At 53.5% G+C, this 25,944-nt stretch overlaps 2 protein-coding genes across 3 annotated transcripts in view; one reads left to right on the forward strand and one right to left on the reverse strand.

Annotated features, from left to right (window-relative positions):
• The window catches only part of Trafd1 (TRAF-type zinc finger domain containing 1), a 12,399-nt gene extending 872 nt beyond the window's left edge, over positions 1–11,527 (forward strand). The window contains exons 2-12 of the mRNA XM_013023121.1: positions 1,164–1,228; positions 1,845–1,980; positions 2,831–2,884; positions 4,611–5,016; positions 5,608–5,814; positions 6,287–6,363; positions 8,492–8,722; positions 9,434–9,554; positions 10,118–10,457; positions 10,776–10,848; positions 10,969–11,527. Coding sequence (XP_012878575.1) covers positions 1,182–1,228; positions 1,845–1,980; positions 2,831–2,884; positions 4,611–5,016; positions 5,608–5,814; positions 6,287–6,363; positions 8,492–8,722; positions 9,434–9,554; positions 10,118–10,457; positions 10,776–10,848; positions 10,969–11,019 — 1,743 coding nt within the window. The 5' untranslated portion in view covers positions 1,164–1,181 and the 3' untranslated portion in view covers positions 11,020–11,527. The remainder of the gene's footprint in view (positions 1–1,163; positions 1,229–1,844; positions 1,981–2,830; positions 2,885–4,610; positions 5,017–5,607; positions 5,815–6,286; positions 6,364–8,491; positions 8,723–9,433; positions 9,555–10,117; positions 10,458–10,775; positions 10,849–10,968) is intronic.
• Positions 11,528–16,068: 4,541 nt separating this feature from the next.
• The window catches only part of Hectd4 (HECT domain containing E3 ubiquitin protein ligase 4), a 101,513-nt gene continuing 91,637 nt past the window's right edge, over positions 16,069–25,944 (reverse strand). For both annotated transcript variants that reach the window (XM_013023120.1, XM_013023118.1), the window contains exons 66-75: positions 24,274–24,464; positions 23,264–23,410; positions 22,530–22,649; positions 21,939–22,094; positions 20,941–21,044; positions 20,609–20,830; positions 19,268–19,434; positions 18,782–18,977; positions 18,444–18,666; positions 16,069–18,180 (exon numbers count right to left, since the gene is read on the reverse strand). In XM_013023120.1, coding sequence (XP_012878574.1) covers positions 18,044–18,180; positions 18,444–18,666; positions 18,782–18,977; positions 19,268–19,434; positions 20,609–20,830; positions 20,941–21,044; positions 21,939–22,094; positions 22,530–22,649; positions 23,264–23,410; positions 24,274–24,464 — 1,663 coding nt within the window. In that variant the 3' untranslated portion in view covers positions 16,069–18,043. The remainder of the gene's footprint in view (positions 18,181–18,443; positions 18,667–18,781; positions 18,978–19,267; positions 19,435–20,608; positions 20,831–20,940; positions 21,045–21,938; positions 22,095–22,529; positions 22,650–23,263; positions 23,411–24,273; positions 24,465–25,944) is intronic.

Below are 25,944 nucleotides of genomic sequence, written 5' to 3' on the forward strand. Positions count from 1 at the left end.
CCGGCTGCCCGCAGGTCGGAGCCCTGCCTGGAGCCCGGCCCCCGGCCGGCCCCGCGAGCTTTCGCTTTCAGTCCAGGCCTCCCCCCCAGCGGCTTCGCATCTTAGGTTTGGTTTCGGTTTTTGTTCTTGCCGGGCCCGGGCGCCGCCCCCGCCGCCGGCCTTTCCCGCCCGGGCTGGCTTTGAACCGCGGTCTCAGATCTCGGCCTCCTGAGTAGCGCGAGGGCCGGCGCCCGGCTGCAGCTCGGTTCAGAAGCCCCTTCCTGGGAAGCGCCTCCCTGGCCGCCCTCCTCCGAGTTCCCGCCACCTCGTCCCCAGTTGTCTCTGCTTTCTCTTTAAATAGTCTGTGCACGCCTGTAATCCTGCTCTGGAGGCTGAGAGCTGAGGATCGCGGTTCAAAGCCAGCCCGGGCCGGAAAGGCCGTGGGACTCTTCTCCAATAAACCACCAGGAAACCGGAAGTGGCGCTGTGGCTGGAGCGCCCGCCTGGAGCAGGGACAGCGCCCAGGCCCAGCGTTCAGCCTGGCCGCCAACAACGAGAATCCGCTTCATACATCTTCTTCTTCGTTTTTCTTGGTCACTAAGTTGTTCTTTTGCCAGAAGCGATATATTTTTACAAGTTTGTAAACATTCTCAGTGCCAGGGCAGCCGGTTTGATCGTGCCAAAACTATTACAGAGCCTTTCTTAGGGCTCAGTGTTCAGACTTCTATTTTTCTGTGTGTGTGTCATGGAAAGGAAAAATTTGAAGTAAATATTGGTAGAGAAGGTAACAGCGCTTTGCTTTCTGCATTGCCCTTTAAAAAGAAAGAAGTTTATTTTTTTTGGTTAGTCATGGGGCTTGAACTCAGGGCCTGGGCACTATTCCTGAGCTTTTGTGCTAGTGCTTGAGCTACAGCTCCACTTCTGGCTTTGTGGTGTTTAATTGGAGGTAAGAGTCTCACAGCTTTCCTTCCAGGCTGGCTTTACACTGTGATCCTCAGTCTCAGCCTCTGAGCAGCGAGGATCCCAGGCCCGCGTCATGGTGCCCAGTCGGCGGGTGTTCATGTTCACTTCACTTTCTGGCACCTGGCATTTAACCAGATGGAGCCACAACTCCAGCGTGGAATTTTTACTATTTTTTGCATGTCACCCCCAAAGCAGAAATGAAAGTTCATCTTTCTTTGCAGTTCTCAGAAGAGTAAAAGATGGCGGAATTTCCCGATGACCAGGATACTCGTCTTTGTAACAACTGGTAAGAACTGAAACCTAATGTTAAATGAGGATAAACTAACCTCTGTAACAAATTGTGTTATTTTTGGTAGGTCAAAATTGCAACTGTATACTGTATTGTACAAGTCAGTAGAGCTAGAGCTGCTTAACAATTTTGAAAAATTGCCTGTTTTAGTCATTTGCTAGGGCAGCTGGCTTGGGTGGAGTGAGCAGCGGTGGCGGGGCTGGGAGGCGGGGCTCTGCTTCCTGCATTTAATGACTGACTCAGTTGCATGGACTGTTCTGGAGCCTCATTTTCTTTTCTTGGCTTGCTTGGGATTGAACCCAGGGCTTTGGCATGCTAGGCAGGCACTGTATCACTCTATATTCCTAGGCCCTAGACTCTTTATTTACTTTCCTGAGAGATTCCATCTTGAAAATAACCAGCCAAGAAAAGGCCTGGCTCAAATGGTAGAGCACCAGCTGTGAGCAAGCAAGCCAAGTTATGGCAGAGCCCTGGGTTTAAGCATTGATACCAGCAGAAACCAACAAACAACACCCAACAACAGTAATCAAACGAATTTCCATGTGATAGCACTGTTCAAGGTAAGGCACAGATCAATTAGTAATGCCTGTCTTGTCTTGGTCTGTTTCTGTAGCTCAAAAGAAATACCCGTGTTTAACTTTACCATCCATGAAATCCACTGTCAAAGGAACATTGGTGTGTGTCCCATTTGCAAGGAACCATTTCCCAAATCCGAAATGGAGATTCACATGGCTACAGAACACAGTCAGGTGAGAGACACCAGTTCCCCCAGTGTTGATGTGCTTTACTTGCAGTTGTTCATAAATATGTTATACTTGTGATTTTGCAATAAGAGAAGAGCGTACTGTCTTTTTTTTTGTATTGCTTTGTTCTTTTTTTTTTTTTGCTGGGTCCTGAGGCTTGAACTCAGCCTGGGCACTGCCCCTGAGCTGCTTTGTGCTCGAGGCTAGTGCTTTACCACTTGAGCCATAGCACTACTTCTGGCTTTTCTGAATAGTTTGTTGGTGGTAAGAGTCACATGGACTTTCTTGCCTGGCCTGGAACCATGATCCTCAGATCACAACCTCCTGAGTAGCTAGTGCTGGCCACATTGTCTTTTTTTTGTCGGTTGTAGGGCTTGAACTCTGGGCCTGGGCGCTGTTCCTCAGCTCTTCAGCTCAAGGCGAGTGTTCTACCACTTGAACTATAGCACCACTTCTGGTTTTCTGGTGGTTTATTGGAGATTAGAGTTTCATGGACTTTCCTGCCCAGGCTGGCTTTGACCTGGGATCCTCAGATCTCAGCCTCCTGAGTAGCTAGGATGACAGGCGTGAGCCACCGGTACCTGCCCACACTGTCATTTTAAAGCTAGTTTACGGGCTGGGAAGGTGGCTCAGTGGTAGAGCACTTGCCTTGCATGCCTGAGGCCCTGGGTTCGATTCCTCAGCACCACATAAGCAAAAAGAAAAAAGCTGGAAGTGGAGCTGTGGCTCAAGTGGCAGAGCACTAGCCTTGAGCTGAAAAGCTGAGTGACAGCGCCCAGGCCCAGAGTTCAGGCCCACGGCTGGACCCAAAATAAATAAATAAATAAAGCTAGCTTATTCTCACTTTTTACCCTAGGTGGTCTGCAAATGTAACAAGAAGCTGGAGAAGAGGCAGTTGAAGAAGCATGAGGTTCGTAGTCATGTACTATGAAGGGAGGAACTTACATGGGTTGTTCTTACTAAGATTTCAGAGCACATGGAAAACAGTTTGATAGACTTATAATTTTTTTTCTTTTCTTTTCCCTCCCTCCTTCCCTTCCTCCCTCCCTCCCTCCCTTCATGTCAGCTGTGGGGATTAAACTCAGGGCCTGGGCACTGTCCTTGAGTTTTTTTTATTTGTTGTTTTTTTTTTTTGGGGGGGGGTCCAGTCGTAGGGCCTGAACTCTGGGCCTGGGCACTGTCCCTCAGCTCTTCAGCTCAAGGCTAGCGCTCTACCACTTGAGCCACAGTGCCACTTCCGGCTTTTTTCTTTTTGCTTAAGTGGTGCTAAGGAATCGAACCCATGTCCTCATGTATGTGAGGCAAGCACTCTGTCACTGAGCCACCTTCCCAACTCCCCTGCAAAGATATTTTAAATCATAAAGAAGGAGGGTACAGTTGGAAGCTAGTTGTGGAGGGTTTTCTTGTAGGGGAAGGCTGGGTGGGAGGAGGCCATTCCTGAACTTTAGCATGGCTTTGTCAACTGGGCAGTACATAACCTGAATGGTTGCAACAGAGTCCAAGTGGAGTTTGTACTAGTGTGTGGCACCAGGAACTCTACACCATGTCCTTTCTTTTTTGTTTTTTTTGGGTCCAGTTGTGGGGCCTGAACTCTGGGCCTGGGCACTGTCCCTCAGCTCTTCAGCTCAAGGCTAAGGCTCTACCACTTGAGCTACAGCGCCACTTCCGGCTTTTTTTCTTTTTGCTTATGTAGTGCTGAGGAATCAAACCCAGGGCCTCATGCATGCAAGGCAAGCGCTCTACCACTGAGCCACCTTCCCAGCTCTACACCATGTCCTTTGGATAGATCAAACACTTATGTGGAGTTCAGACTCAATGTCAAGTTCATTTTATGTACTGTTCTCATATCTTTTAGAGAAGCCTTACCTGGGGCCCATTCACATTTTTCAGGAAAATACTTTGGGAAAGCTAACAGTCTTTTTTTTTTTTTTTGCTGGTCATGGAGCCTGAACTCTGGGCCTGGGCGCTGACCCTCAGCTCTTCAGCTCAAGGCTAGCGCTCTACCACTGGAACCACAGCAGCCCTTCCGGCTTTTTCTGCTTATGTGGTGCTGAGGAATCGAACCCAGGGCCTCATGCATGCAAGGCAAGCACTCTACCACTGAGCCACCTTCCCATCCGGCTTTTTCTGCTTATGTGGTGCTGAGGAATCGAACCCAGGGCCTCAGCATGCAAGGCAAGCACTCTACCACTGAGCCACCTTCCCAGCCCCTGTTCTTGAGTTTTTTTGCTTAACACCATCACTTTGAGCCACAGCACTTCCCCTTTTCTGGTAGTTCATTGAAGATCAGAGTCTCACAGACTGCTGACCTTGCTGGCTTTGAACTGTGATCCTCAGATCTCAGCCTCCTGAGTAGCTAGGATTGATTACAGGCGTGAGCACCAGCACCTTGCCTTGGCTGATTTTTAGTTATCGGTGAACAAAACTACATGATGGCAGAGCAGCTTTGAAGATTCCTTCTAAGTGTTTCTTGAAGAACTCTGGAGACACACAGGAAACTGTAGTTTTCAAACCCTTAGAAAACGAGCTGACCAAGAAAGCTAAGGGTGAAAGAGAAGATTGGAGTTTTCTTTTCTGGTCCTAAAGGCACAGCCTCTTAAGAGTGTGTGTTAACTGCTCATTGCCGTGTGTTGCAGGAGACCGACTGCCCTCTGCGGCTTGCGCTCTGCCAGCACTGTGATTTGGAACTTGCTGTTCTCAAACTGAAGGAGCATGAAGAGTACTGTGGGGCCCGGACGGAGCCGTGCGGCAGCTGTGGACGCAATGTCCTCGTGAAAGACCTGAAGACTCACCCTGCCGTTTGTGGCAGAGAGGAAGTGGAAAAGAGGAACACCACAGCTATGTCTCCTAATGCGTATGATGAGGCGTGGGGTCAAGACAGAATCTGGATTGCTTCCCAGCTCCTCAGACAGATCGAGTCTCTGGACCCACCTGTGCGGCTGTCCTCGAGGCCCCTGAGAAGCCTTGAGTCAGACTCTGTGCACAGCAGGACTTCAAGCCAAAGGAACGTGCCAGCCCATTTTCCAATTCAGAATAATCTGTGTGAGTTACATTTGGGGTTAGGGTACCCCGGGAATGGCAGCAGCATCCCTGGGGCAAATGAGGCCATGCAGATTATGATAGCAGAAGTCGGCCAGGCTGAGGAGAGTAGAGTTCCTCCTTTTCCTGTGCAATAGCAATGTCAGAACCTTGGTAGATTTCTGTAGGGTTGATGCTGCTGTTGCTGCAAGTAGCTGATACGCCTTATATTTGTTTCTGCAGAGTGCTTTCCATGTATGAGCTCAGTTCTCAACAGGAAGTACATGCAAAATGTTTAGGCCAGTGCCTGGCCAATAGTGGTGCTTAGTAACTGAGTGACTTTTCTTGTGCTGGGGAGGGAACCCACGTCCTTGGAGTTAGGCAAGCATGCCACCCGCGTTCCACCCCTCGCAACTCAGGTCTCATGCTTGTCCACCCCCCAGCCATGCCCCCATTCCAGCGTTGCAGATCAGTAAGATACTGTAATATAATAGCGCATCTTAATCTGATGGCACACTTAAGGTTCAGAGGGTGCCGATGGACTCGTGTAGATTTGGAAGCTTGAGGTCTGGCTATATCTCCAACGTATCTTGAGTGCTGATTGTTTTTGTTCAGTTGAAGAACAAGAAAGGCAGGAAAGGAACAGAAGCCAGCAGCCCCCCACAAAGAGTGGTGAAGATAGCGCAAATCTGGACTTCATGCTGGCCCTCAGTTTGCAGAGTGAAGGCCAGGCCTCCAGCTTGGCAGAGCAGGACTTCTGGCAGGCTGTGTGCGAGGCGGAGCAGCTGCACAGTGGTCCCGGTTCTTTGATTGATAGGAAAGGTAGGTGTGAATATTCTGCCTTAGACTAATTTTTGTTACATTATACAACGTGTAACATTGTCACACATTTTTGTAGGTACTGGGATTTAACTCAAGGCTTCCTGGCTAGGGGGGCACTCTCCCTCTTGGGCCTTGTGTTTAGCCCTTTTTGTTTTTTGCTTGGGTTTTGCTGTTTTGCGTAGGCTAGCCTGGACTGCAATCTTGTGGATCTCGGCCAGGATTAGGCGTTAGCTACTGTACCAACCTGGAATATGTATATGTGTGCGTATATGCGTGTGTCACGGGGGATGGCAGGCATGCACCACTGGGCCTGTGCCACCGCACTCGGCCATTGGTTGAGATTGAGTCTCGAATTTTCATCCCCCAATCTCTGACTACCAAGTAGCTAGGATTAGGAGACACTTTGCCTGGCTAGGTTCTCACTTTTGTTGCTTTTAATCAATTCCGTTTTTGTTGTTGTGAGCTTATCTAGGTGCAGCAGATGAGACCATGCTGCCTTGTGAATTTTGTGAAGAGCTCTACCCAGAAGACCTGCTGATTGACCACCAGGTGTGTTGAGAACCGAACTGCGCAGTTGGTGAAGTCATGCGCACTCAGTGGCCAGCTGATGTGTGGCTGTGGAAGTCGGCCTTTTTTCCTCCTAGAAACACCATGTTCATTCCGGCTGTCGCCCTGTGAGATCATTTCTGGGTGATTTGGAGGTTTGCACCTCTGAACCAAGTTCCTCCATGGTAGCTTCTGAGTTTCCCTGATTCTTTCCTTTTTTCTTTTATTCTTTCCATTTTTATTTATTTTTTGTGCTAGTACTGAGGCTAGAACTCAAGGCCTGGGCACTGGGTCTTAGCTTTTTTTTTTTTGGCTCAAGTCTGGCATCCTGCCACTTGAATTACACCTCCACTTCCAACCTTTTGGTGTTTTTTGTTTTTGCTTTTGGTTGGTCGTCGTGGGGCTTGAACTCTGGGCCTGGGCGCTGTCCCTCAGCTCTTCAGTTCAAGGCAAACACTCTACCACTTGAGCTACAGCAGTGCCACTTCCAGTTTTCTGGTGGTTTATTGGAGATAGGAGTCTCACGGTCTTTCCTGACCTGGCTGGCTTTGCACCGCGATCCTCAGAATCTCAGCCTCCTGAGTAGCTAGAGTTATAGGCGTGAGCCACCAGCGCCCGGCTTTTTGGTGTTTTGTTTTTGGTGTTTTTTTTCCGGCGGTCGTGGGGCTTGAACTATGGGCTTGGGCGCTGCCTTTGTGCTCTTCAGCTCAAGGCAAGCGCTCTCCTACTTGGGCCACAGCACCACTTCTGGTTTTCTAGCAGTTTATTGGAGATAAGAGTTTCAAAACTTTCCTGCCCGGGCTGGATTTGAACCGCGATCCTCAGATCTCAGCCTCCTGAGTAGCTAGGATTACAGGTGTGAGCCACCGGCGCCCGGCTTTTGGTGATTTTTTTTTTTTAAAGATAAGAGTCTTCGTGGACTTTCTTGCTCAGGCTGGTTTTGAACTTTGATTCTCAGATGGCAGCCTTCTGAGTACCTCGGAAACAGTCTTGCTGGATGTCTGAGGCTGCTCTTAACTCTTTTCTCAGCCTCCCAAGTGGGACTGGGACTACAGACTTGCACCATCCTGCTATTTTTACAAGGGATTCCACTCAACTCTGACTGTTTGGCCTAATGCAGCATTTCCAAAATTGCTAAATACTCTGTGCTCTAGGTAATGGAGCAGACTTTCCTTCATGAATGGGATAATACACTTAATACATGTACTTACTGATTTAGAAGCAGCAAAAGAAAACTTACTAATAGGAATAATAACCAGGTTGGGTGCCAGTGGCTCACGCCTGTAATCCTAACTACTCAGGAGGTGAGATTTGAGGGCTAAGGTTTGAAACCAGTCCAAGGCCAAAAAAAAAAAAAAAAGCTTGAGACTCTTTTTGTCCAATTAAGCATAAAAACCTGGAAGTAGAGGTGTGCTCAAGTGGAAGAGTTCAAGCCTTGATCAAAGAAGCCAAGCAAGAGTGCAGGGCTGGGCTGGGAGGGTGGCTCAGTGGTAGAGCGCTTGCCTTGCATGCATGAGGCCCTGGGTTCGATTCCTCAGCACCACATAAGCAAAAAGAAAAAAGCCGGAAGTGGTGCTGTGGCTCAAGTGGTAGAGTGCTGGCCTTGAGCTGAAGAGCTGAGGGACAGCGCCCAGGCCCAGAGCTCAGGCCCACGACCGATGAAAAAAAAAAAAAAAGTAATATTTGCATCTTTCTCTTAGTTTGGTAGTATCTTGGGTCTTTGCAAATTTAGAAAGAACAATCACATGAACAAAATAGGAAAACAGTCTAGGAGATGAGGGATGTGCTTTGGGTTCTAGTCCTAGTGCCGTCCACACATACAAGCTCATCCGGCTAGGTATGGTGCTCAGGAGGTGAACGCAGGTGGATACAGAGTTCAGGGTTGGCCTGAGACAAGGCTAGAGGCATGGCTCAAGTGATAGAGTGTGGACTTACTGTGTATACAGCAATAGGTTCAATAACCAGAACCACCCAAAACCATAAAGTAAACCAATAAAGAAATGTTTAAAAGTAAAGATTCTAGTTATGTTCTCCTCATCCTTTTTTAGCCCTCCTCAATATTAAGTAGTAGTAAAATGCTTTGATTTTAACCTCTGATTTTTAAAACTCGGTGTTTGTTTTTTAATGACAGACAAGCTGTAATCCATCACGTGCCTTACCTTCACTTGGTCCTGACAGCTCTTCTTCCAGCCGGGTGGAGGATCCTGGCGATCTTTTCCAGAACATTCTGCAGCAGGCGACATATGACCAATTAGGCTTTATAACAGGCCTAAATACTCTCTCTCCTGTGGAAGGCAGCATCATCATCCCATGTGAATTTTGTGGGGTGCAGCTAGAGGAAGAGGTGCTGTTCCATCACCAGGTACAAGTTCCTGGAGTGTCTTGTCTGTCTGTTGAACCTCTGTGAGTGAATTTGAGCTTTCTGCACTTTAGCCTTTCCACCTGTTCAGAAATTCATGCCCTGTTTTGGGAGCTATCTGAGGGCCTGCCTTCTGGCCACGGACCTCAAACCAGGACTGCATTTATGTGGGCACAGAGCCTTTCAGTTTTCCTGCCTGAGCCACAGGTGCCAGCTTTACTTCACTTTTGTAAGACATCTAAGCATTGGGCTGGGAAGGTGGCTCAGTGGTAGAGTGCTTGCCTAGCATGCATGAAGCATGGAGCCTTAGGTTCTATTCCTCAGCACCACCTACACAGAAAAAGCTGGAAGTGGTGCTGTGGCTCAAGGGGTAGAGTGCTAGCCTTGAGCAAAAGAATCTCAGGGTCAGTCTCCAGGCTCTGAGTTCAAGCCCCCAGGAATGGCCAAAAAAAAAAGGAATCTAGGTATTGGATGAACCACTGGAGACCATCAAGCGAGCTGCACTAGTCAGCATGCATGGCATGCTTCTCTGGCCCCCGTGGCCAGCCCTTCCTTTGTGCCCTCAGTGCCTTTGATGCTGTGGGATGGCTGCTTGTCCCCACTGTGGGCTTCTTCCTTCCAGGACCTGCTGAGTGCCTGTCACTCTACCTGCTGTGCCCCCTTTGCTCCCAGCCCTCTCAATTCGGATGACTAGTTTTGGTTTTGCTTGTTTAGGACCAGTGTGACCAGCGCCCAGCCACGGCACACAGCCACGGGACGGAGGGCTTCCGGAGACAGGATCCTCAGCGGCAGGAGGCCTCACCAGAGCAGCTCCGGAGGCGCAGCAGGCACCAGGGTACCCGCCCGGCTGCACACAGCCGTGGCCTGGCCCGCCGCTGGCTCTGTACCCTCCGCCCCTCATCTGTTGCCTTCTGGGGGTTGTGGGGATCTTGGGTTACCTGGCACCAAGGGTCTCCTGGGAAGCTCCACTGGGGCCAGTTGAGTGCCCCTGTTCTCCTGAGCTGTCGTCCTGAGGCTGCAGTGCTGGGATAAAGGCTCTGGGTAGCCGTGAGTCCCATTAGAATTAGCTGTGCATCTCCTGTGCATGCACTGTTAGTACTGCTGTTAGTCACAAGACTCATGGCTAGAAAGGTGGACTGTTCTCAAACTTACCACTGTAGAACCAATTAGAAATGAGGCTCGCACACACACTTTGTGAACCATTAGGAGACTTACTGACCATTAGGAGACTCACTAGTGTGTGGAGTAGATCGTCCTGATTCTCTCCTGGAGTTCGGAGTTCTAGTATCCTTTAGGGGGCCCGTTGTTTCTATTCAGAATAGTTCAGTTCCTGCCCCAAATCCAGCATTAATAGCAAGAGTAGACTTTGCTCTCAGGCTGACTCTTGTCTCTTCCCAGGAGACCTGTCTTCTGGTTACGTGGAGGACACCAAGCAGGGGACTGCAAAAGGCTCCGCCTATCCTCTGCCTCCCAGCAGACCCATGAATAATATGACTGCAACCTGCAACCGACTGTTAAAATCAACGCCAGGCCCCAGGTCTGGGTACCAGCCCAGCCCTCCACGAGTGCTGAAGCTCAACAATGCAGACGGCCAGGAGCTCCGGGGGCGGAGCGGGGGAGGGCAGAATAGCTCAATGGCCACGGACCACCCCTCAGTGATTCACTCCATCCGAAATCTCTACCCCGAAAACCTGGTGCCCTCCCTCCCCCGTGGGCCTGCGGGGGGCTATGGAGCCAGGTAAGCATGGGTAGCTAGGGTGGTACTTGGCGCTGGCACTTGAGCACAGCGCAGGGGCGCGTGGTCGGGTCTGGTTACTGGCCTTGGCGTGCTGAGCACGCGCTGCCTCCGCGGCCCGCCCGCCTGCCGGCCCGCCCTCGCTGGAGGCAGCTCTGCCCCGAGTTGCCTGATTCCCAGAGTTCCTCAGCTGTCCACCAGCTTTCTTGTTGATTTGCTGCGAAGGGCCGCTCTGGGCACCGCTGGGTTCTCGGTGTCCCTTCACCATTGGACTCTGCTCAGGGGCATCTCGGGAGCTGGTGTTTCTCCCTTTTCTTCCAGCAGCAGGAGTGAAGGCAGCAGGAGCTCCCGGGCCGCCCCCGCCGCTGCCAACTACCGCAGCCGAGGCGCAAAGGTAGCGGGGTGGCAGGCGAGGTGGGGCTGGTTGTGGGAAGGACTTCCTTTGGCCTTTGGAGAGGGGGCTTCAGCCCATTCCCTCCGCCGCTCAGCCTGCCTTTGTGTTGCTCTGGTGCAGGCGAAGCCAAAGCCACAGGGGGCTGGCGATGCTGAGGAAGAGGAGGAGTGATGACATCCAGAGGCTTGAGCCCTGCGCCCCGCGCCCTGCACCCACCTTCTATGCACACAGCACTTGCCACCGCTGGCCTTTCTCTCAGGCTTTTCAGGCAGGAGAGGCTTTGTGGATTTTTTACTTTTTCTAGGTTCTGGCCATTTTGTGTCTTTGGGCTTGTGCTGCAGGACTCTGGGTGTGAGGGAGGCCGCGGAGGACGTGCCTCCCGGCCTCCACTGCCTCTCATGGCTCTGCCCACCAGGCTCTGTGTTTTGACACTGCCGCCGCCGCCGCTCCTTGGTGCTTTGCAGTCCTGGTGGAGGGAAGGGGGAGGGGGGGGGTTTAGAAATCTGGCAGCCACCAGTGATTTTTTTTTTCCTGTGGGCTCTTAAGCTTGGGACTTTTGGGACCTTCCCTGTGTGCTTCCTGACCAGCTCCAGCCTCCGGCCTCTGATGCTCGCTCGTAGGCCAGTCACGGTGTCAGGAAGGAGGCCTGAGGGGAGTGGAGCATAGGTGCGTGCTGGGGGCATCGCTGCCTCCTGTTCCGGTGGCTGCTGTGGCTTCCGGTCCTCACTGCCCTCTCCTCGGGCAGCTGGTGGCTGCCTGTCCTGGCTGGGCCCTGCTGTGGTCAGGACGGAGGCCCCAGGCCTAGGCTTGGAAAGCGCTGCTAGAGCCCCTTTCCCTTCTTTTGATTTTACTATTATAATTATTATCTGTTCATTGTAATAGAAATAAAGTTTGTACTTGGAGTTCAGCCAGGCTGTCGGCTCCGTGGAGACTCAGGGAGCTGGTGGCGGGCAGTTTCTTCAGTACCCCATCACCTGGCAGCCCCGCCGTGGGCATCCGGGGCTTGCCCCCCGAGCTGTGCCTGTACCCTGCGGCTCAACAGTTTTGACCTGGGCAGGCTTTGTGCCTGCCATGATCCTGCCTCTCCACCGCCTGTGGGGAGATGGGTGTGAGCCACGGCGCCTGGTGTGGCAGCTTTTCAGGGAGAGGCTTGCTGAAGCTCCAGTGATAGCTCAGGGGGCCGGGGAGGGGGCTCTGACTGAACAGTGAAGGGCAGATTGTTCGCAAGCCTCAATTTGGAGCCAGGCACAGAGATACACCTCTGTATTCGCAGCCCTTGGAAGGCCAAGGACAGCCAGGACTTCAGCTCGAAACAAAACCCAAGCAGCCTGCACGCGCTCTCGTAGTGGCTCCTTGCTGGGACTTTCTCTGCCCACTCTGCCCATTGCGGTTTGCGCAGAGCCTTTCAGCCCCCTAGCTCATTTGAAGCTCATTTGTTTTCCAACAAGCTACTGGGGGGGGGGGGGGGGAAGGGGCGAGAGGAGAGGGAGGGCCAGTGCGTGGTGGCAAGTAAGGCACATGGAAACAGTAGCAATTTACAGAACCCTGTGCACTTGCTTTTGACACATCGAGGACTCTGAACAAAGACTCATCCTGAGAAGAAAGAGCACTGTGCTGGGGTGAGATGTTACCCTGCTCGAGCTCAGGAAGAAGGAAAACTGTGGCCCAAGAGCGGCCACTGGCTTGGCGGTCCCTGGTATCTGAAGTACAGCTCTTCCCGCCCTCAGCTGCGGGTGGAGGGAGGGGCAGGCGTGTCCCCCCACACCCCAAGGGTGGGGCTTGGCTGTATCCAATCACGGTGGACTCATTTGCTTTCAGTTTTTAGGAATGGATAGTTCCTAATAGCTTAGAGAGTGGATATAATCTGAAAATCTTTAAAGTCTTACCTGTAACTAAGAGTGCAGCTGAACAATTGAATATTCATCTTAAATCATCTCCCCAAAGCCAATAGTGTTGAGGCTTAATTTTTTTTTTCTGGTATTCACTGCTGTGTTTCTGAATGATTCATTTGACAGTATTTTTTTTTCTATCACATTTGCTTTGTCATTCTTTTAATCCTTTTCCCTCCTGGACCAGTCTGCCTACTTTGGGCTTCCTGCCATAGCTCTAAGGACAGGCACACGTGCCGTTATGCTTGTGTCCAGGCTGGCCTGGGGCTGTGATCCCCTCATCCTGGCCTCCCACACAGCTGGGGTAACAGGCACGCACCTGTTGACTGAAGAAATCCCTTTACATGCAGGTTGCCTCCCACCGAAATCCTAATCTCAGGCTTGAGTCACTGGTGCCTGGCCCGTTTGTGTGTGTGTGTGTGTGTGTGTGTGTGTGCACGCATTGAGTGCACCTACATGTGTATGCATGCAGGTACAGTAGCTTGAACTCAGCAACCGCTGGCACTATACCACTTGAACCAGGCCTGCGGGACAGCATTTTACTGGTGAGTTGGATATGGAGTCTGGTGGACTTTACTGCCGAGGTTGGCTTTGAACGTCAGTCCTGATGTCAGCCTCCTGATTGTAGGCATGTGTCATTAACACTGGGTGTGGCCTTGATGGCTTGACCTCTGTGAGTGCTGGTAGTACAAGTAGGTGCCACTATACCTGGCTTTAAAAAAAAAAAAAAAGCTGGGGTCTTGCTGTGCTGCCTCAACTGCTCTTGAAATCCTGTGATGAGCTATCTTCCTGTCTCCAGCCTTTTTCTGTATAGCAGGGACACCTTGGCACACCACCACAACCTGGGTCTCCACTTTAGAAATCACGGTAAAACAACTAACATGAAACTTAAACGGTTTAATCATTTTCATGTTTGTACATGGGTGGCGCTAATTTATTGTGTCACACCATTATCACCATCTAGGTTTAGAAGTTTTCATTTAGTCTCAAAAGGACAATCTTGAATCCATTAAGCACATACTTTCTCAACTACATGTCTGATTTGTCTGGGTTTTCCAGTTCTCTCCATTTGAAAGATATTTTTGTTAGGTATAGAATTCTAGATGGGTAGGTTTTTCTTTCTTTGAATTTGGTGCTGTAATTTTTTTTTTTTTTAATTTAACTCAGGGCCTGGGCGCTGTTCCTCAGCTCTTTGTGCTCAAGGCCAGTGCTCTACCACTTGAGCCACAATGCCAATTCCGGTTTTCTGGTGGTTTATTGCTGAAGCTGGCTTTGAGCTGTGATCCTCAGATCTCAGCCTCCTGAGTAGCTAGGATGACAGGCATGAGCCTCCAGCACCTGCCTAGACTTTATCATGTTTTCATTAGTTCTATTAAGAAACTGGATGAAGGGCCCAGCTAGACCGTAATAATATTATTGTTGTTTGTCTGGTTTGGCATGAGTGTAAAGCTTGAGAGAATGAGCTTCGTGGTATTGCTTCCCTTTCAGTTCTGGCTCACACGACTCATTTTCTCCCTGCAGCTGATTTTGGGCTCTCTCCGTTTGACAACTTGTGTAGTACCATGTTCTCCTTCTACTTTAAGTTACTTAATGAGTACTTTGTCTGGAAACTCATATCCTCTTTTTCTCCACGTTTCCTGAATTATGTTTCTCTTGGTTGCTACTCTTTTCAGTTGTCTCTGTTTTTCTATTCCATGGATGATTTTAACCACATCCTTTGATCCTTACGTTCTTTTGTTACTGGGGCTTGAACTCAGAGCCTCACACTTGCTTGCCTTGTTCACAGCTGGCACTCTGCCACCTGAGCCACGCGAACGTGCAGTAGTGTCACGGCCTCACGGCACGGTGAGTGCTTCCTGTGAGGCTGGTTAGGGCTCAGTCGCCCACGCTGCTGTGCAGTGTTCTGTGGAGGAGCTTCACTAGTTTGTGGCTGGGCTGTGCGCATTATTGCAGGCATGTATGTCATTTGGTAAGTGTATGTATATATTCCGGTTGGGTTTACACCCAGGAGCATTTCCAGTGCAGGAGATAAGAGTATTTGGTGCTAGTGTTTTCTAAACACAGTTGTAGCTACATTGCCACTGACAGGTTTGTTTTGAACTCAGGTTCTTGCACTTTTGCTCAGCTGTCTTCACTCACAGCTGGTGCTCTACCACTTGATATACATTTTATAATCTTTTTGATGATTCATTTGGAGATGGAGTCTCAGACTTTGCCATGTGGGCTGGCTTTATACCAGACTTTGCCATGTGGGCTGGCTTTATACGTCAATCCTCCATATCTCAGTCTCCCGAATAGCTGGGATTATAGGTGAGCCACCAGTGCCCAGATTCATAGCAATTTTGAGTTCTGATTGTTCCAATCTTCCCTTACTGTCTTTATCTTTTTAACCCTTTTGGTAGTGCAGTAAATATATGCTATTATTTTGCTGGTTCTGGGGTTTAACTCAGGGCCTGGGTGCTATCCCTGAGCCTCTTTGTGCTCAAGGCTAGTGCTCTACCACTTTGAGTCACATCTCCACTTCTGGTTTTCTGGTGGCTAATTAGAGATAAGAGTGTCAGGGGCTTTCCTGCCGGGGCTGGCTTTGAACCATGATCCTCAGATCTCAGCCTCCAGAGTAGCTAGGATTACAGGCGTGAGCCACTGGCACCAGGTTTGGATGGCATACTTTTAAGGTGTACTCATTTTTTTCAAGAGACAACCCAAGAAGATAGCCTTGGAGTTGGAGAATAGAGGAATGCTTTCTGTACTTAGCCAGGAGGAGCACAGGTCGCAACCCCCAGCATTTAAATCTAAACAAAGGTCTTCTCTTTGCTAGGAGGGGCTGTGCCCATCTACTTCCAGCACCCTGGGCCACACACAGGATGAGGAAGGGAAGATGCGTGCCCCGTGCTCTCCTGTTGAACACCCAGTGGAGATCCTTGCTCTGAAAGTGCATTCATGAGGGAGGGGGAAAAGAGGTGGTATGAGCGAGGATTCTCACGATAAATGAGAACCAAGTTAGGTTCTCAGGCACAGATGCTAGAGGCTATGTGGGGAGGGCACGCAGGGACGGATACACACACACACGCATGGCGGTGGGGAGGGAGAGCGAGCCCTGCCAGCTTCTTACCTCTTCATGCATCGCTGTGGCACAAAGTGGTGAGCTGTACTATATACTTCTGCTGTGGAAACCCTACCCCAGGCAGGGGAGCACAGAATGGATGGCAGGACACGCAGGCTCAGCTCGGCCCTGACCTTGGCTCTGGCTCCTTCAGCTGTGTCTTCCATGGGCAAGGTGGGCAGGTCAGAAGCCTGGTGGAGTAAAAATCACGGACTGCACAGACCATCATCATTAGAAACACTTTAATTCCCAGCCACTTGGCGGCGCTCAAGGACCAGAGCCGTCCAAGCAACTCCAAGCTTTGAACTTGCTCAGCAAGAGTAGATGATCGCACACTTAGGGTAAATCAGAATTAGATGAAGGTTATTTATTGGTGTGACTTTTTTTTTTTCCTGTAGTGAGCTTCCTTTACACAGCATAGTGTAAATCGCATCGGATTGAATGAAAAGTCTGTTAAATGCAACCATAAATAATTATAATAAATATACATCAAGTAACTTTACAGCACACGTAGTTTAGGGCCGCGGTTTGGATCTGTCTGGACCTCAGTGTGCTCTGGGAGAAGCAGCTGAGTTAGCAGCGCTTTCCCATTCACGGCTCTCGTCTTCTGACCAAGTGATGGGTCGACAGAAGCTTCCAGAACCCCTCTCAGAGAGGCAGCTGACAGACTCCAAGTCCCTTCAAGGGATGTGGATTGGAGGGAACCAAGAACGTAGATACGGGGAAGAAACCACCTGTGATAATTCAAAGGCTCTTTCATTACGCAGAAGTGAAGTGAGAGGATCCTTGTGGGAGCGCATCCCGAGGTGCCCCGCGCCTCAATCCAGGGGCGGGGGTGGGGGCGCCAGCCGTCTTCTTTCAGAGCAGCGGACTTGCGGTGGACACTCATCTGGGGTGACCCTTGCCCGGTGTGGCTGTGGCATCACCAGGGACTAGGCTGATCTTGTCCTCAGGCTTGGGGGAGGGTCTTTCCTAAGCACAGGAGGGGGGAGCCACTGTTGCTCGGGCCGCGGGGAAGGGGATGCGGTCCTCCCGTGCACAGGGCAGGCCCTCCCGGGCGATGTCATGCAGCGTCAGCCTTCGTGGGAGCTGACAAAGCCAAGTGACAGCCTCCAAGGACGTCTGGGCCGCTCTTGCACAAAGTACCACTGGGCAGAAACTTACTTGGGGCTCCAATGCACTGGGTGTTGGGTGTACCCGCGGGCAGTTCAGCCCTGGCATGCGCACACTTACTCGGGGCAGGAGGAATGTTGGGTGGGTGGCCGGGGTGGGGTGGCAGAGGGACCCTCTGGAGTCTCCATCTGGACCTGCAGGTCTGAGTCGTTGACGTAGACCCTGGGTTGAGCAGAGCACCTCAGTCTTGAAAGTGGGCCCGGAGCCCTTTTCTGTTCCTCGTAGGGAAGCGCCATCTCTGCGCACAGCAGCAGAGGACGCCCGAGTCTGTGCTTTCCTGATCAGTTTTGGGAAAGGCCCACCTTGAGCACTGTCCAGCTCCGGATGTCCTGTCCATGCTGGGCCGGGACACCCCAGCCTGCCCCTCCGAATGGAGGCCTGGAGTGGCCCCTGGGTCTCCGCTCCCTGGACGCCTCGGGGAACGCAGCCAAGAGGCCTGGAAGCTGGAGGCAGATGGGGCTGCGTGGTGGGGCGGGGCCACTGTGCGCTTTTCCTCCGGAAAACCAAGGCCAGGAACCAATTGTAAAGCAGGAAAATGAACATCCAGCTCCCTGTCTGTCTCCTGCCTGTTTGGACAACAGCCCCACCATTTCAAGATGGAAGGAGGCTCCCGGGAGCTGCTTGGGAGGCTGGCTCTCCAGGAGGGAGGCCAGGCCGCTGGCTGCGGTCATCCCAGCTGCCGCCTGCGGGGGCTCCGTGGCGAGCAACCAGCGGACACCTCAGGGCATCAGAACCTGGTAGCCACGAGGGGCAATGTCCAGGAAGATCAAATTAGACACAAACTGTCCAGGAACTAAACTATCATACACATACACCAAAACAGGCAGCAAAAGGACCGACCCACCCACCACGAAATGGACAAGGACAAAGGCGAAGTCTCCTGAGAGACCCTGAACACGGACCAAAGTTCAGAAAAGCAAAATGTCGCCAACTCCTTGCGCAGGGCCCTGGAGGGGGCCGCCTGCAGCGCAGGCTCCCCAGGCCGGCACAGCGGCGCCACGGTGAAGGCCAGCTTTGGCGCTTTCTTCCATCAGCCACTTAGGGGGTCTTCCCGGTAGTGAATGGCGCAGCGCAGCTTCTCCAGCATGATCTCCGGGGAGGAGTACTGGGGAAGCTTGATCATGAACATGCACGTCTCCACGCGGATGTAGCGGGAGTCGGGGGACCCTGCAGGCGACATTGGGGTGCACGTCAGAGCTGAGGCCCGTGGCAGGGTCCGGGGAGCCTGCCTGGCCTCTGCCTTTGTCTCCTGGGCATTCCCGGGCCTGCCTCAGCTGCAGAATCTGGCTGGCCGTGAACAGGCTTCGTTCAGCCAATGTCACCCCCATCCCTGGGCACTGGGAGCCGGGCAAGAGGTAGGGGGACGGGACGTTCTCCCTCATGTGGGGCCTGAGGGTCCCCGTTAGGAACAGGAGCTGGGGCGGGCAGACCTGCTGTGCCATCCGGAGGGGCGATCTTCATGGGGTACGGGGGCACATGGGCCGTGTCGGGGCCTCCATCCTTGCAGGGACAGGTGAACGGGATGCGCTCCTGGTTGCAGGCAAACTTGATGAACTTGCACAGCTCCTCTTGTGTGAAGGTCTCCAGAGCCCCCCAGAAGAACTCGATGTGCTGGTCTGTCTCCATCAAGCCCACCTGGTACATGGTGTGCGCCTGGGGACGCGTGAGGAGAGCGGTGTGAGCAGGTCCTGCTGCCCCCACAGTCCCAGCCCCGGCTCCGCAGGCTGCATGGGGGCCACAGTGGGGTGCGCCTGGCCCAGCCACCTACCTTCAGGAACTCGAGGTTGATGTAGGGGAGGCCGCAGGTGCGCAGCTCCATCTCCAGGGGGCTGAGCGTGGTGAGCAGCTGCAGCGGGATGATGGAGCCCAGGCCGGCCCGCACGGCTGTGACGCACTCCACGTTGTGCAGCTCTCGGAGCCGCAGGCTCCGGATGGCCGCCGCATAGATATCCTTGTTCTCCCACCTGGCAAGGGGTGGGGTGAACCGAAGAGGCTGATGAGATTGCTCACTGCCCTCCCACGCCCGGCCCCCCAGGCAGGGTCCTGGCTGCTGCTCGCTCTGCTGGCTTCTGTCCGGGCACCAGGCTCTCCTGGCTCTGCCATTTCTCTCTACCCCTGGGGTCCCCTCCCTCGGAGCTGCTGTTCCCTTGCAAAAGGCCCAAGCTCAAAACTGTCTTGCTGCCCCGGTGGCATCCGCCTGGCCCCCGCCCACCCCACCAGTGCCCTGGCTGGCCCTCGCGGCGCGCGCACTCACGCCACGGGGATGTGCCGCCCATGGCTGCACAGTTCCACCTCCTCGCCTGTCATGGTCAGGTAGGTGAACCTGCAGCAGGGCTTGCCCGGCCCTTCGGGGCTCTCGGTGGCCAGGTGCTGGGAGGCGATCTCGGCACACAGCGCCTCCAGCTCCGTCTCGTCGTTGATCTGTGGGGAGAGGCACGGTGAGGCTGGCCAAGGCCTCTGGAAGATATAACTCTGATCGGCAGCTGGACAGATGTCAGCAGGCGGGACATTTCTCTCCTTGGCATATGATAGGCCCTGGCCTGTCCACAGTCATGTGGCCTAAAACCTAGGGCCCTGCCAATGACTGTCTGGAAGTAAGCACTCAAAGAACAGTGGGCCTGCTACTACCATCTTTGCCGGCATGCTGCATGACATTGTTTGAGAGTGCTCAGTGGAGACAGGATCTTACTATGTAGCTCAGGTTGGCCTCAAGCTCACAATCCTCCTGCCTCAGCCTCTAGTGCTTAGATGCCATGCCTGACTTTGGAGACTCAGTATACTCCATGTCCCTCAGCCTCCTTTATTTCCTTCTGCCAGAGCTTTTGCTGTCTGCCCCAGATACTGGCTTGCAGCTCTGCCTGCCACAGTCCCTTGCTGCCACCCAGAGCCTAACAGAAACTTCCATTTCCAGCCCATGGAGGACAGTCTTCAGACCTTAATGGACTCTCATCTTCCCTGACCTCCTTAGGAGCGCGGCTTTGCTCCCTTGCAGGCCCCCTAGTGGTGGTGGAGGGGACAGCTAGAGAGCCTGGCCTCAAGAAGCCTCAGTGACCTGTTGCGTCACACCAGTAGAGGTAGAATAAGAGGAACTTTCTGCCAGGTCCCTGTGGAGCGTGGCCTGGGCCAGCCTCAGACTCAGGTCTCCTGGAGTAGCAGAGGGAGGCACCCCCCGGGGGCTGGCTCAGAGGAAAACCCCCTCCTCAGGTGTGAGCGGCTCTGGCATAGGAGCTGGTCAGACCTGGGTCACTTGGTAGCTGTGCTCCCAAGCCTCTCCCTCCTCTGCCATGGCTGTGAGAATAAAATGAGAACGGACATGTAAGGCTCTTACTCTATTCTCACAGGAGTGTGTGGATCTGTGGTAGAGCACCAGCCTGGAGAGAAAAAGCTAAGCAAGAGCGTGAGGCCCAAGTTCAAGTCCTAGTGCCAGCATTGCACACAAAGGACCTGCCGCAGGAGCTCCCCTCACCCAAGCCCCTCTGCCAGGGACCCCCACTGGGTGCTGGGGGTGGGGCCTGGATGCCACGGTGCTTCTGCTGGGGTCTGGGTCAGGGTCTGGGTCTGGGGGAGCCAAGGCCCAGCATGCATTCTCACTTACACTCTCGAACTTCTTGATATAATTGTAGGTGAGTATGTCTGCCTCCTGCAGGTCCTGTTCGGGGTCCACGGGTTCGCCCACCAGCGTCTTCCAGAAGGACGGCAGGAGGTCCAGGGGGAGCGGCACGTCTGCCCGGATGGCGATGCCCAGCAGCTGGCCCAGGAAGTGCAGCAGCTGCTCCTCCCCGTAGGTGATGGGGCTGGGCGTCAGGATGTACTTGCCCTGTGGGCGGAGATGGGGGGGGACCCTCAACACCTGAGTGGAGGCTGCCACCGGGGCACCCCATGGCCGGGAAGGTTTGGGGCAGGTACAGGACAAGCCTGGGGCCTCACCTTGTTCTTGTTGACTGCGGAGCTGGGGCACAGCAGGAGCAGCGACAGCGAGGAGCTCTGCAGCTCCCGGCACACCTGCCACAGAAAGTGCCGGAAAGAGCCGCCTGCGGGGCAGACAGAGCATCAGTACCCAGGCCTGTGCCCAGGGGAGGGCCCCCACCCCCCACAACACCATGTGCTTTGCCTGTTTGGAAAGAAAACTCAAGGACTGAGGACCTGGGGCCAAGTCCTGCACCCCTTGAGGTCTACCAAGGAGGGGAGGTGCTGGGGGGCAGCACTGTGCAGGCTGTGCCAAGAACTAAATGAGGGCAGGTCAGTCCGTGTCCCAACATGGCCCCTCTCCCAGCCACAAGCACATCCTTGTTCCAGCCACATCGGTGTCTGGGGCTGTGCGGAGGGCGGGACCCTCTGCTGCCTGGCTTGGCGCCACCCCCTGCCATGCTCCAGAGCCTGTCCTGCCACAGTGGTGCATCCAAGGACCGTCAGATGCTAAAATGCAGCGCATGCATCCGGCCCACGCTGGACTGGCACACTGCGAGCACCGCGACCCTGCTCTTGGCACAGCCGGCCCTGCCCGCAGTGCTTCCTGGATGCTGGTAGCATTGGGCAGAGCAGAAGGCAGTGCCGGGACTCAGCCCTCAGCCCTCCCTCCACAGGAACCATGCAGAGCTGCAGGGGCCCGAGGGGCCGTGGCTGTGTGCTGTCACAGGTACCCTCAAGCTCTGGCCAGCTCTTGCTGGGCAAGAAAGCTGCCACCCCACGCGACGGTCAGCTGTGTGGCCACCACGTCCCATGTGGGGACAGGGACCCTGGCAGAAGTGCAGGGTTGAGGATGTGGGTTGGCAGCCCCTGGGGTTTCTGTGCACTACACCCAGCCTCCAGCAGGGGCAGAGGTGGGCAGGGGCTGGTGGTGATGGGCAGTGGTGGGCAGCAGTGGGCATTGGTGGGCAGCAGTAGACAGCGATGGGCACTAGTGGGCAGCGGCAGCGCTCACTTACTGGTGCCGTGGACTTCCTCCCCAGTGAAGCGGATATTGAAGGCGTAGGTGGGGTCGCCGCCACTGGCAAGCTTGACACAGAGCTGAGAGGATGGCACAGATGCCAGCTGCCTGGCAGCCTGGCAGAAGTAGGAGTTTTCAGAAGCTCTGATTTCCCCTGCGGAGGACACAGGAAGAGATGAGCATCTTCCCTCCCCACGTGGCTGGCTGTCCTTCCACCCAGGCCTGTGCTGTCCGCACCTCCACCTTCGCTCTGCCCTCAAGAGATCTTAAAACCTCTTGGACTGGTGCCTTCTGCCTAGAACCACCTCCAAGGTCTCCAAGGTACTGGTTCTTCATCTTCTAGAAGCTTCTGATTACTTTCCTGACTTTCCCACCTGGCTTCTCCTATCCTCCTTCCTGCCAGTCTCGTCTCAGGCTGTGCGGGGTCCAGCCCCCTCCCGGCAGCTCCTCCCTGTCCCTGACACCAGGCTGGGTGGCTCAACATGGCAGCATGTGCCCGCTGGAGGATGCGCTGAGGGTAAAGGATTCTGGCCCTGTACACTCACTCCCCTAAGCAAGCTATTTTGAGGCTCATGGCAGCCCACCGTACCTCCCACGATCTCCAGGGGGTCCAGGGTAATCTCGGGTGCGGCGTGGTCAGCCGTCCTCTGCACAGTGGCATTCAGCACCCGATTCATCACAGTCACCTTCGTATCATAAAAGATCAGCCCTGAAGGGAAGAAGGTGGGAGACAGGAAGGATGGGGCTGCATCTCAGTCACTCTGGGGCCCAGTGGCCGCTTGCTGCCTTCGGGGCTGACCGTGGAGGGTGCCACGCACGCCTTTATCCAGATGCTACATGCCTGCCACACCTGATGCACAGCTCACACACATGCAGATGAGAGAGGTATCAAACCACCCTTTAAAAAATTACTTATTGGGGCTGGGAAGGTGACTCAGTGGTAGAGCATTTGCCTTGCATGCCTGAGGCCCTGGGTTTCATTCCTCAGTACCACATAAGCAAAAAGAAAAAAGGCGGAAGTGGCGTTGTGGCTCAAGTGGTAGAGCGCTATCCTTGAGCTGAAGAGCTGAGGGACAGGCCCAGAGTTCAGGCCCATGACCGGACCCCACCCCCCCAAAAAAAAAGAAAAAAAAAAGGGTCTCATGGACTTTCCTGCCTGGGCTGGCTTTGAACCATGATTCTCAGATCTCAGCCTCCTGAGTAGCTAGGATGATAGGCGTGAGCCACTGGCGCCCGGCTTAGTTGTTTTTTTTTTTGTAGCGACTGCTCCCGGCATGCTGATGGAAACGTGGTCTGGTCACTCCGGTGGGTCCGGGCACTCACCTTTGGCCTCTTTCAGCAGGGCGGCAATGCTGTGGGTGTACACAGGTGTCTGGCGGAGCTCTACCAGGGGCAGGAAGAAGGTCTCCAGTGTGGTGTTGAGCGACTGGAGCAGGGCAAAGCGCAGGCGCAGGCTCTCGATGGGCACACCTGTGGACAGCAGCAGGTCAGTGTGGGGAGTGGGAGATGGCTGCTTGCAGGTGGCCCCGTCCCTGGGAGGGCCAACTAAAGGGGGGACCTAGGGCTCCTCCCCTGCTCTTGGGACTCCAGAGATGCCATCAGAGGTAAAGGGCCCTCACAGTGCCCAAGCTGAGCTGGCAACGAACAGAACAAAGGGCAAAGCACTGGGACTCCAAGGCCAGGCCAGGGCTGTATACTCAATTATTTTTGTTCTGAACTCAGGTCCTTGAGCATGCTAGCGAGTGCTCCAGCGGTGTTACAGCCCCAGCCTTACATTGGTCTGCTAACTTCTATTTTGGAATAATTAACAACATGTAGTAATAAAACCAGTGCAGTCCTATGCATCTGTCCCTTGGTTCCCAGATGGACATCAGGACACCTCCTGACCCACCTTTGCCTCCTCAGTGTCCCAGAGTGGAGGCCCTGCAGCTGGTGGCGCCCTGGGCACAGCAGTGGCTTTGCCTGGCTGACTGGGAGGGAGCGATGTATGGGGCACTAGTGCATCACTGCTGCCATGCAGCTCCCCCTCTCCCCCCACTGCTGCACTGCCCGGCAGTCTGGCCTCTGTGGGCAGCACTGGACATGCCTGGCATGGGGTGAGCCTCATTATGAATTCCTGCATCCCCATACCCATGGCTTGTTGCAATGAGCAGACAGAAAGCCACGGCCACAGCTCCAGCCTCCCTTTTTTGCCCCATGGGTGCATGATAGGGGTTCTCAAGTATTTCTGCAATCCATATCTACATGGCTTCAAGCCCGTGTAAACACATGTGTCCTGGAAGCACCCCTAGTAGGCTGGGTGGCGGGGGGGGGGTAGCTCAGGGGCCACATACTTGTGAGACAGGCCACCCTGGGGTCAGTGGCATCTGCAGAGTCCAGATACACCTCATGGGGGTGGAGCCGGGCAGGCGTGATCGCAAGGTGGCGGCATAGTCGGTTGATGTACTGCACCAGGGCCACGTCCATTTCCAGAGTCCACTTCCTCGAGGCCTTCTGCGCATGTCGGACATCAATGCAGGCGCACCTGGGGTAGGGGAGGCAAGCAGGGCCAGGTATGGCATTATCTACAGGGCAATGGTGGATCCATCCTTCAGAGCCATGTCTCAGCCCTGGGAGCACATTCAGAAATGGCTTCCTCTTCCAGGGCAGGTGGGGAGGTGTGAATAGTGCAAGCCTCTGGCAAAACCAAGGCTCGATATAGCCCCGTGCAGGGCACTGGCTGCTGGCACTATGGCCACGATTACTCCCTGTCCAGCAACCTCACAGCAGCTACCTGGGAATAGCAAAACACAGCCAAGCTAGGCTGAGTTATTACAGCTGCATAAGATGCAATGGGAATGCCCAGCACTGGGACAAAGCACACCTGACAGAGGAGCGCTGGCATCCATGCAGCGGTGGCATGGAAACACTGAGAATGAGGAGGATGTGCAAAATGAAAAGAGCAGTTTCCAGAGTGCTGTGTCTGGTCTGGTTCCTCTTCGGTGGGCTCAAGCATCTGTCCCCCCAAACCCCGGGAAAGACGTGTTCTGAGCACTATGCTGCTGTCATCTCTGGCACACAGCTGTACACGCTCTGCTTGTTTGGGCCTGTGTATACTACATGAGGTTTGTAGTAGTGTGCACCTCCTTCCACAAATACTAAGCTATTAACCCAAGATTGGCAGAGGCCAGCCAGCAGGGGAAGGGCACGACGGGAGTCCCGATGGGGCCTAGGGTCCTGGGGTCTGCCACAGAAATACCGTGCTGTTCTGTTATGGTAGCCTGAGCCAACTAGCACAGCTCCTAAGTCATGATGTGGAGGAACAGAATGGGGTTTGTAAAATGGGTCAGAAAAGTCCTTAGCAATTATGACAAGTTAGACTGGGCTCCTGCAGCATGATGAACAGGCAGGATGGAGCAGTTCCCAAAGTGTGCAATTATTCCACACAGCTACTTGCTGAAAACTTCTCGTTTTTCTTTTGGGTGGTATTAGGGATTGAATTTAGTTTTTTTTTTAATTTATTTTTTTTAATTTTATTTGTGAACATACTGTACAGAGGGGTTACAATTACATGGGCAGGATAATGCGTACATTTCTTACCAAGCATTGCAGCCTCCTCCTTTGTTTACCCTTCACATCCCTTCCCAGCCTCCCCCCTCCCCCCTGAATTTAGGTTTTACACTGCAAGGCAGGTGTTCTACCACTAGCATCATGCTTCTAACCCTTTTGCTTTATTTTCCCCACAGGGATTCCACATTTTTGCCCAGGCCACAATCCTATTTATGCTTCTTGTATCCCTGAATGACAGCGCATACCACCATGCCCAAACCACGTGCAGCTAGGGTCTTGGGAACTTTTTTTTTTTGGGTCCAGTCATGGGGCCTGAACTCTGGGCCTGGGTGCCGTCCCTCAGCTCTTCAGCGCAAGGCTAGCGCTCTACCACTTGAGCCACAACGCCAGTTCTGGCTTTTTTCTTTTTGCTTATGTGGTGCTGAGGAATCGAACCCAGGGCCTCAGGCATGCAA

This window comes from Dipodomys ordii, unplaced genomic scaffold (genome assembly GCF_000151885.1).
Source record: "Dipodomys ordii isolate 6190 unplaced genomic scaffold, Dord_2.0 Scaffold66, whole genome shotgun sequence".
Classification (NCBI taxonomy): domain Eukaryota; kingdom Metazoa; phylum Chordata; class Mammalia; order Rodentia; family Heteromyidae; genus Dipodomys; species Dipodomys ordii.